Source organism: Plodia interpunctella, chromosome 5, assembly GCF_027563975.2.
Source record: "Plodia interpunctella isolate USDA-ARS_2022_Savannah chromosome 5, ilPloInte3.2, whole genome shotgun sequence".
Taxonomy (NCBI): Eukaryota; Metazoa; Arthropoda; class Insecta; order Lepidoptera; family Pyralidae; genus Plodia; species Plodia interpunctella.
Window position 1 is genome coordinate 9,100,565 of NC_071298.1, and position 12,000 is coordinate 9,112,564.

Below are 12,000 nucleotides of genomic sequence, written 5' to 3' on the forward strand. Positions count from 1 at the left end.
AAATAAAGTAAATTTAATTTGATAGTGTCACATCAGGATCATCGTCATCTTCAAAGGATTTGATTTGAGTCATTAATGTTATTTATTTATTTCCAAGAAATAATAAAATTATTTCAATGCTTGATTTTATGTCTTTTTAATATTGTTTTACTTGGCTTGGTTTAATTTTATTATTCCCTTTCAGAACCTTGACGATTTCTTTGCACAAACTGATAGTTGTGTAATTTGGCTAAATGTAACTGAAATAGAACGTTTTTATTGGCACCAACTTAGCATATTACATCCGATAGCAAATAATCAACTTTGACTTTGACTTTAACCTGCGTTGTTCTATGCAGGTTGGTTAAAGTTGACTGGTGTAACTCACCCAAAAATTATATTTTAAAGTTGAACTGATTTTAATTTAATTAAATTATTTATTTTGTCTTGGAGTAACTAAGCTAATAGCTTCATCAATACTTCAGTCTGCGGATAACTTTGATGTTCAACGGATGAGTCAATGAAACATGTATGTAACCATGTCGGCCTACTTTCCAACAGCTACATGTGGGTGTGTCGAGATCGAGATCTATACGCCCTACAAACTGCAAATGATCAACATTAACATGTTCAATATTGTTTTCTTACTACATTGTACATCTATTGTCATCGTCATCATGAGCCATTTACTGCCGCCGAGCATAGGCCATTTAAATAAAGATAATAATTTTCATTAATGTCTTAATAAATAGAATTGATATCATTATGTTGTGGCTCGTCAATATTTTAGTTTTAATCACTCGTAAGAATGTGTGCATGAACACTATTTTGATATCATAATAAAGCACACACTTCTTGTGCGAGAATTATGAATGTATTCCCACAAAACTAATATAAACAAAAACAGCGTGAGATATATACATCCATAAATTGTACACTTTTTCTGATCACTCAACGGTTTTTCCGATAAATATCTCCTTACCTTGCTCCCAGACATTGTCTATGGTTCTCAAGTGCGGTAATTTAAAGTCCCATTGTCTTGGGATGGAACTCAACTTCGTAATGTCAAGGAATTCGTATCATTTTACAAAAATAGATATAAAACTTTGTCTCTTTATCAAACCTATACTGTAACTTACTACAGAGAAACACTATTGAGAAAAAATACATTTATTTCAAAAAAATTCAATGAAAAACGTTTTTAAAATGTATAATTAGGTGCGTTGAAATTAGAGGTAAGAAAGTGTAGAAAGAAAGAAGACACACAAATCTGTTACATGTAGATGTTGTTGTCTTGTACTTATCTAGCTTCTAAAAGTTTATCATCGATATTAGATAATTATGTCGGTACGCGCAACTATCGGAACGTGATTTTATTCATCACAGTTGACAATTACAAACTTTTCATCTCTGCTAGGACTCACCTGCTACGATAGTAGGTAGTCTAGTAATGATATTTTATCATCAGGTGCGCTAGCACCGAGTACATACCACTATAATATAATAATAAAGAAATCTTTATTTCAATAAGTATAAAATAAGTTCACAACTAAGTTCTAAATTAGTTGGTTAATTCCTTAGCACATTTGAATACAGCGATTAAGATTGTAGCACATTATAATTTTACGATATTCTTTGTTACCTTTTGTGTTCCGTGTGCGTGGGAGAACTGGACATAATTATGTAAGTGTGACATCAGTTATAGATATATTTTGGGCTTTGTCTCTGTGTGATAATATTTTGTGCAGCACCTTGATTTTATTGCGTTCTTAGTTATTTAGTATTTCGGCGTCTTAATTTTATTGTCGTAAGATATAATTAACATTGTATTTACAATACGATAAATATACATCAAGTAGATATGGTAGATGTTGATAGAGAACTTAAAACTCCAGTGTTTCATATACAAATAGAATAATAGAAGAAATTCACGCATAAGACCGAAAGAAAAGCAAGAAAAAAAGGAAGTTGCCCTGCCATTTTCTTGGCATATCTCCCATAGCCGTCGTCCTTTCGTATAGCTTCATTATTAAGGCGATTACTCCTCGCAGACTACCTCGCCACCTCACATTTTTTCTTTATTTTCTTAATAGATTATGCCAAACTACATACGTTACTAACTAAATTTTAGTAGAAAGTATTATAGTTTTCTAAAATACAATGTGTCCACAGTAGACTAAAAGGAATTTAGTGGTCACCGTTTTCGATTTGGTCAACTGTGACTACTTTTATGTAATGGAACACTATAGTACTTTCTACAATTTTTTTTATCTCGTGTGGCATAATCTGTTGAAATTTTTTTTTAACGATAAAAAATTAAAAATAAATATTTAAAATGTGAGGTGGCGTTAGTTTCCATTTTACAGGTCCTTCATAAATCTTCGTGAGAAGTGGTAGTTTCATAGTGTACCGTTCGAACTACACTTTTTCGGTCGGTTACCTTCGGTCGCTTTACTTTCTCTTTTCGTAATCACCTCGTGATGATCCCAGCATTTAAGTTTGTTGGAGGACAAACGTACGGTACACTTTTATAATGACAACCTGTTTCAAGTGGCTTTAACTGGATATCAGTGTCAACACTAGAGACTCCATCCATAAGGAATTTTGTAATGTAACAAAAATGACAAAACGACTCCATTACACATTCGTCATAGTACATGGCTGTCATTGTAATTTCTTGTGAAAGGAAAGCATCTCCAGAGGCAGGTACCTATTTACTTGACCTATGTCAGATTATTTTGAAAACAACAGACACTAAAAAGACAAAAGATTAAAAGAAAAGTTCAAAATAACATATTTAGTTTAACTTAGTTTTAACGCGAACAAAACCGGCTCCAGTATTTGCTTGACAATAAACGCGTAAAAGCCAAAAACATGAATGGGGATAAGTTTGTTTTAGTAATTTACAAATCTTTTCAAATATTTACGACTGTCTGGCGGCGCATTCCTTACCTTATATTTACATAACCAACCATTAGTGACGTTGGGGACATACGGACACACACACACTGGAGCCTTGGTCTTGACACACGGTCAGCACGCATATTAATAGATTCAAGTGATGTGAATCACTTTAGTTCGACGAGGATCGTATGAGGAACGAACGCGCGATATGATACACGAACTAAAAAATATCTTCGAAATGATTTGTGAAGACCCCACGTCGTGATGTGTGCTTGTGTAGTGACTTGGAGGAGATGCAGAGTAGGTTGGTATGACTAGACGAAGCATAGCGGTTTGCATGATTTCTGCCCTTATCAATATGACATTCCTAAGCTAAATAACGTTCATTGTCTTGTTTGCGCTATTCGTATGATAATTCTCCATTTATTTTAAGAACAGAACAAATATATTCATATTCTTTTTTATTATCGTTGTCATCATCATTTTTTAAATTCACTTTATTTATATGGTGCGTTGTGTATGCGTCTAGTATCTGCATGTGCAAATTTTCAAGTAGATCAAGAGCATCATACTCGTCTTAATAACTTATGAAAGAAGTTTAGTAATAACAGTTATTGATATATGATACATAATTAAGTCTTTCTTGACTGCAAATGTACTATGAACGCACAAGAATCATAGATTCTTCAAGGAAAGAGTGCGTGACTGAAATTGAAATGTTAACACTTAAGTTAACAACCACTTTTTATATTTTTCTTGATGACTCTAAAATCTTGTGTATCTTTACATTTTAAGACTTGTTGAGTATTAAAGCCCTCATTTACTTGACGACGTGCTTAACGTAGTAATAGTTGATAAATAGATAACACGAGCCGACAAACGGTATACACTATTCAGATACAGTTCTATAAGAATGGTTTTTATATCGTTTTTTCCGCCATGTCCCACTTGCTCATTGGTTGGTTCTTGAATTGTATTGTCGGCAATTTGGACTTCATGAAATATCAGCTGGAGTAGGCTTGTCTATTAGTCTGATACTTAAATTTACTTTGTCAAGAATTACATGCGTGGCAATGGTTTGACCAAAATAATGGCTCCCAGCCTAATTTCTGAATAATCAATCACCTTTGAGGTTGCGTGAAAAGGGAACACATAACTCATATAAGAGAATATTTGACTTTTTGTCTTTTTCTCTAGAGTTATCGAGTTCAAATTTATTTATTTCAAAATCTGATATTTGTGTGTACGTTCTCTGTAAGCCCTTGAAAATCAAAATTAATGTCAACAGCATATAAATGTACCCAAAATAATTGCATATTTTACGTCACAATTGTATTTGTTAACAGAAAAGCAACGTCCAAATAGTTCAATCATTAGTATATAGATTCATATTATAAAAATAACCAGTTTTCTTGTATCGATTCGTTCATGAAATCAATACGAATGAATATAGAACTAGAGACAGCGATGTTAAATTATATATTCCACTTGGGTTGGCTAAAGAATCCTTCAGATATAAGTAATTTGCTATATTAAAACTCCATTATGCCCCGGTCTTCATCTCCATAAAAGATAAATTAGTTTCAATATATTATTAAGTTTCTTGAGTATGGTTCTTCTTAGGACTCCCTAAAAAACTATTTCAAGGGTGAGTTTCACCGTCTAATTTAACCCGCGGCGCGCCGCTGACCTTTAGACAAAATGGCGTAAGTACAATACTTTAAAAAAAAATAAAAGCAAACTTTTGTCTTAAATAATGAGATGAGAAATATCTGGAAGCGATCGGGAATGGAACACACGCCCCTCGGTCACAACGTCAGTGAAGATTCGGGTAGAGCTACACTCAATTTCACTGAAGAAACGAGTATTTCAGAACGCAAGTCTTTTACTAGTCAACATATATATCCAAAAAATTTTTAAATATATAAATTATTACTTAATAAACTTGATGATATAGTATTTATTCGTTTACATATTATATTAGTTAATTGTATCGTATTTGTACACCTGAGTAATAAAATGACTCATTAAATTAAAAATTATCAAATTGTGCAAATAAATTTACTCTACGTCAAATGGCAGGTGGAATTATCACATTTTGAAATCTGCAGTTATTTAATTCAGAAAATGTGTATTATACATACGCATTACAAAATAAAAATATCGTCAGACATAAAATAAAGATATATAATCACATCAAACTGGAAATTTTGTAATACCTGTACACGTTCTTTCATCGTGCAAGAGACTCGAGCTAAAACGCGAACACCCCAAGAACATTTACAATCAAAATCAAAGAATTCATAAACTTAGACCTTTACTGGCACTTTATCACGTCGAATTTTAAATTACATAGTATTTTTCAAAAAGCTGCAAACTACTATATACTTCTCCATAATAGTATCCCTCATGGCTGAGGGTCGTGATTGTTACGTGAAAATGAACGACACACAACAACTTTCTTTGTACTATTAATGGAGTGGTTTTTCCATTGCCTTCTTTATGTCACACACAAGCTGATAATCAACCAAAGTACAGGTTTCCTCACGATGTTTTCCTTCACCGGTAGCTAGTGGTGGACGATGAAAAGTACTATACGTGAGTCAGATGGTATACACAAACTTATGTGGCACGAGTAGGATTCGAACTTGCGTCCTCTCCTTGGGTAGATCCTAAAAAAATCTCCTTCGAAACTTCACACAAAGGACCTACACAAGGTATCATATTGTACCACTTCGTATATAGATATTTTTAACACCCTGTACATATTAATTCCAACCGGTTTTACATCCTGTTTTATATTTGATTGCAAATTTTATTTTATTTATTAATATTTTTATTAACAAACCAATTGAAGTCTTTTGCAATGGTGATAAGTTTAGTTTTAATAAGGTTTTTTGGAAATTGCTGTGTAAATTAGTGCCCGAACAGTATGCTATAAGAATGTAGGTACGTTTTTAGCTGCCGTTATGCTGTAATCATATTATGTACTTGTTTATACATTCAATGTTGATAACACAATTGTATGTTTTGTAATTACTTAATTTATTTTTTTTAAACGTTGATATTTCGCTTCATTTGTTTTTGATTTCAATTCACGCCATTTGATATGTAATTGAAACATGGAATTGATAAAAAATTATGAAGGATTTTGAAAGGCTAATTGTTTCTATTTGTTTATAGACCTATAAAACACCATAGAGCTAACTGTCCTTAGAAACTTAAAATCAGCAATTAAATTGTTATTATTATCTCAGCCGCGGTCTGGAAACTAAACCAGTCAGGGTCACAGATTAAATAACAGACCTTTATCTCTTAAAACTAGAAGCCTAGGAATGCAAATTGCGTAAATATTCCGCAAGTACAGGCAGCAACACATTACGTCACTTACATGAGGTCCACGCAAGACAGCTTTACAAGCATCCAACTGTACCTTCGTAAACGACATTGGGATATTTCATTCACTAGTTAGACGACTGTCTTGCTTTAGTGCTGGATGCAACCAAAAAGCCTTATTAAACTTGTCGATTTTGCTAATAATCTGTCTCATTCTCTCATGCTCGTGTTCCCGAATGAACCACGAGTGCAGAGTGCTGTGACGCCCAAAACCTGGCCGTTCGCTTATAATATAAAGATTAATCTTGAAGATTATTTATAAGAAGGTTATGTGCAGTGGTTGATTGGCCTTAGACGCTTAACCCGTGAGGATAGAATGAGCATTCGCTCGCTTGGTGTAAATGCACCTTAATTATTGAAACACAAATTGTCATGAGGCAACGCCATTGGACAATTTCATTCAAATCAGAATCAATGTTGAAAGGAATTTATTTATTTATAGTACATACAGCAGCGCCCATTAAGGGAAAGGACCTTTGTTTTCTGCTATAATTCTAAAGTTATTTTAATCTTCAATATATAAACTAATTTAGTTATTAACCAGCTATTGCCCGTAGCTCCACCCGCGACATAATAATCAGGTGCGTTTGTCATATAAAATTTCACCCTTCATTTTCCTCGGAAGTAAAATATTTGAAAATGTTTGAATGCGATTTTTTAACTATATATTAACAAAATCGGCAATATGTACTTTACACATGAATGTGTAACAGACAGATTTTCGCATTTGTAATATTAGTATTAATAAGCATCCGTTTAAAAATCTAGGATATGATGACTGACTTCTTTGTTAGTTCATTATTCGAATTCCTCTACATCATAGAATGATCAATACTGCATGCCATCGCGTCGAGTCTTAGATTCTTGACGTTGACGGGTTGCTTACAATAAATAATTCAAAACGCAGCGATTTCTCAATGAATTCCTGAACGAGAACGCAGCTGTAACCGTCACCGTCTATTGATCACTCGCCACCATTTTCGAGAATTTTTTATCATGTCCATGCACCTTGGTTTTTTGCTCGATATAATGTAATGCTTGTAAAATGTTACAGTGGATTGTGTTACAGAAAGACCAATATGTCGTAACTATGACGATTATTAATCGCTGCTTTTGTAGCGAGTCCAGCGTATTTATTAAAAATAACATAAGTATTATAGTTTTGCGCTGGCGCTGCGAGGAAAAAACAAAAAAAAATGCCATGCAAATTATGCGTCAAAGTTGTGTTCAGAACATGTATTACTTAGCTAGCTAGTTTAAAAAAAATAGCACTATAAGGAAATTCGCCCCCAAAGGGGGTGGAAATGGGATCACCAATCCCATGATTGGTGATTCTATTTCACCCTTATTATTAATGGTATAATAGAATAATACCCTTGAATATTATATTAATGGTATAATAGAATGCATGTTCGGAAGCAAACATTACTGGAACCGCCATTTGCGTTTCACTATTCGCCTTCGATGTGCAAAAACTGAGATGAAGTCAGACCTCGGATGTCCATCATAGCCTTAATCACTGCAATGCAACGTGACTTGCATTGAATTGAGGAACATAAGTTTCCTCATCTGATTGTTATAGTCACCGTTTTAACGTATGTAGATACGTTTATTGCCTTCGCCTTGTAAATCACAGTTACACCACAGTCAATGGCATATCAGGTTTCCCAAGTCATTGCAAACTCGCCCCTATTACTGCGGCATAAAGATTCATGCAGGGTAACTTGACAACGTCGACTGTACATACTAGCTCTCTTTGGGTAGAATATTTTTCCGAAAGATTAGCTGTAAGTATTTTAAAATAAGTACTTAAAAGTACATAATATTCTCTGTGGTTTCCAATTGTTTCGATACAATTTACAACCTAATAAATCATAGTTGTGTATTATTGTATGAATGACACGACCTTATTGTAATGTATAAGTATCACGCGATTACATAACGAGGGATCGAGATTGGGACAAATCAGCGCAATAAAATGGAATTGCGCACGCGCACTATATCATATCGAATTGACAATTCTGGTTTTCAAGGCGATTACAATTCCTTCTCGTGACTGGGCCGATGTTAATTTGGTAGTACTTGTTCCTCGTTTTTTATACGTCAGAGACGTTTCAGTTGCTATTGTTACACTATACTACTAAATCATCGGCATCGGCACTATACTACTAAATTTTCGGCTGTGGCCTCAAGTCAACCCTCTTTGGGAATGCTGTTGTTTCTTCTCAGCTTTTATATAATCTTTGGTCCGCTTTTTAACTTCTTCTCTATTTCGCACTGTCTTCGACAGCCATTGAGCATCGGAGCCCAGGGTCCGCTAGTCAGCAGCACATCAAACTACACAAACTTATTGCAAACTCGCCGCTATTACCGCGTTATACAGGTTCATGCAGGGTAACTTGATGTGCTGTTGACTGTACACGTCTAACAATCCCGCTACCCGTTCAGCACGTGTATCCGTGTGGTTGCTAACGCAACCGCAGGTTCACCTCCCGACTCAACCATGACGAGATAGCGGTCTCCATACAATTACGTCATATTACAGGTACTATGCTTATTTATTTATCTATTTATTGTTATTTAAATACAACGGTACATGTGTATCCTATTACAGTATATAAAAAAGGAAGAAAAGAGAAAGTCTTATAACAATTTCATATTAAATTTCTTTAAATTTATTTAAAAACCCCCCTGAGGTCCTTGCTGATTTATAAATGTTATTATAATTTGAACGATATTTTAAAGATAGATTTAGATTAAAAATTAGTTAATTTAGTTATTTTTATTTATTCGATTTTATTTTGTGGGATGATAAATCCATTTAAATTTGCATACCGCATAATAGGAAAAATCTTATTGTGTTTGTATTTTGCACTTTCCTTTACCATTCTCTGATAGATCGTAATTTAAGTTAGTTCAAATTGTTCAGCCCCCCCCTGACTTACGACCCGGTATTTTTATACCATTTCATTTACAAGATTACCTTCATAACTTGTTGTTTCGACAACGATAACGTTGGTTTACGATTCAGAAGGCCTACCACGAAACATACAAACACGTAACATGTAGCTAATGCTGTCATTTTCCCATATCATTTTTATTCCAAGAATCTGTCAAACTAATTCCACGATACAAAACCGGACAAAAAAAAACTGGAACGTTTGAAATTCAACTATAATCCAGCGAAAATTATTAGCGTGATTGGAGAACTAGTTTATATTTTAATAAATCAATATAAAACCTACCACCCTACTACCTAACTACCCTTGTCTGAATTTAACAAAATTAGCGCAGCTCTACATACTTATAAACAAAGTTGTACTCCAGATATTTTTCCTTTTTGTTGATTTATTTCTATACCTCCAGAGCCTTCTGAGATATAATGAACTGATTACAGATCACGTTTCAACACTAGTGTTATAATATTATAAATTTTATATCGATAATAAGTATCGGAAATCCGCAAGCGATACGCTTGAAGTCAATTTCCTATTGGCTACGGTGTGAGATTACAGATTAGGATATTATAAATTATAGTGTAAAAAAGGAATTCAGTAACTGGAAATTCAGATACGGATGCAACAGAGAAAATATATTAGCCATGTCGATTGTATTTCTGAACACTGCAAATATCTCTCTCATCTAAGCGTTTACACGGATACTGCAATTTTTTGTTTTAATTCAATCTTACCATCTGGGGGGGCAGGACAGCATTCCTGTTTGCCTACTTGGTAGTAAAATAAATCTGAGTGACGTCATACTTCTCTGTTTAAAACACAATATATAAAAGTCTTCCCATTAGAAAATGAGGACGCGTCCTATCTTTATTTTTTATTGCTTGTTAGTTCCTTATTGCAACGGGTTCATGTTTCCCTGTTACGGGCTTGGGTGCATTTTTTGTCTGCATTCCACAAATAATTTTGCTGTGCGTGTGTTAAATTTCTATAGTGATAGTAAATCTAAAAATCTTGTCTATTAGTTGTGTTTATGGTTTCTATTTCTTTTTTGTAGGTTTTTAGTTACCTATTTATTATTTAGTATTTATATAAAAGTTTCTTTCATATAATTGACTTCTTACGTTAATAAATCAATGTATGGCACTCAATAATATTCATAGCTAGTTATGTAAAGACTATTTTGATTTGAAATCGCACGACACTGGACAATACATAGCAGCGCTTGTAAATCCTTATAATAAAATCATCATCTTTTATTAACCACATAAAAAATTAGAGAGAACTAGTTCTTAAAACCTTTGTGATAATGAAAGAACAAGAATTGAAATACTGGTAAATAATATTATTTAAATGATATATTTTATTGTGTGTTTAAAATTAATAATTGGTTAATAATCATTAGTGCAAAGATGAACAAGATTTGATTTTATTATAGCAAGCCACAACACACATTAATTTCAATAGCCGGAAGGCATAGACTAGAATAGCTGCAGTGCCTACAACGCTTTTTATGGTTTAAGTTATTTTTTATAACCTGGTTCGAGATTGTTGACATGTCCTGCACATTTCCTACAATTCACATTGGAGCGAAATATTATTGAAGCTACATCCACCAAGTCGAATGTATCGATTCACGTTGTGGCGAAAGAAAAATAATTAAGTAGTTATTATTATAGGCTAGTTTAATACTCGACGGCCGAAATTTTTATGTGCTAACCGGGTGACGGGTGTTGACGGGTTTGATTCATATAGAACGGTCCCTGTTTTCAGTTATCTGATGGTAAATTATTTTATGGGATTTATAACAATTTTTACTTTTTAATTTAATTCGCCCTAAGAGTAACTTTTATTAAGTCCATGGGCAAAATAGTCAAATTAGCTAATAAATTACCATCATACTTCTGTATTTGCAGTGTCAGTTGGTACATAATTTATTTACGATAGTTCATATCAGCAATAAATTTTACTTGGTCCAGTTAATGACAAGCCAATGCAATTTCACTTCTGTCACAACTGCCTAAGATCTAATACTGAGTGATCTATGACTTAATGCGACGCAACGTCGATGTTCAACGGACTAATTGTAATTAGTTCGCTCAATTGGCGTATCATAAGACATCCTTGATTAGCTAAATATTGCGAGTTAGCTTTGCTAAATCTTGCTTGATAAACCCAACACATATGAAGTAGAAAATTAACCAAAAAACAGCTTCTCCCACGCGAAAACACTTAATGCGGGGAAGACCTATAATGAGCTCGCGTGTTTCTTTGGAGCATATTAAATTTTGAAAATAATAGGTATGATTTTGTGTCCATATATTTCCTAATTTTTAAGAGCATGGGTTTAAATGCCTGAAAAATGTTATTTGTGGATCAGAAACACTCGATATATTTATAGTTCTATATGGATAAATAAATAAAAGGACTATATTATGAAAATGTAGTATATATGTATATAAGGCATTGAATAAGAACTTTTCAATTTATAGCGTGAAACTCAGGCTATAGTAGAAATAAATTTATTATATTGTTTAAATTTGCTGCCAAATTTTTCGGAACATATACCTACTCTATTCATTTAATATTTATTATCTTATCGAGTGTCTTATACCTCTAACACTGGTATCAGATTTTATTCAAGTCATATATCATTTATTTTATTCAGCCATTGACATTTCTGAGCAACGACATCCTACGCTTCGGCATACCGCATGCATCAAAATGGCAATTAAAGTTAAATATTATCGTGGATTCTGACCTCACG

At 33.4% G+C, this 12,000-nt stretch overlaps 1 protein-coding gene across 5 annotated transcripts in view; it reads left to right on the forward strand.

Annotated features, from left to right (window-relative positions):
• Positions 1 to 12,000, forward strand: part of LOC128670327 (uncharacterized protein) — a 75,673-nt gene that overhangs the window by 9,529 nt on the left and 54,144 nt on the right. The window contains exon 1 of one of the 5 annotated variants that reach the window (XM_053745901.1): positions 3,043 to 3,187. The exons of 3 other annotated variants lie outside the window; for them this stretch is intronic. In XM_053745901.1, coding sequence (XP_053601876.1) covers positions 3,148 to 3,187 — 40 coding nt within the window. In that variant the 5' untranslated portion in view covers positions 3,043 to 3,147. Of the gene's footprint in view, positions 1 to 3,042; positions 3,188 to 12,000 lie in introns of those variants that run through there. One more of the 5 variants, XM_053745902.2, reaches the window with a different exon arrangement.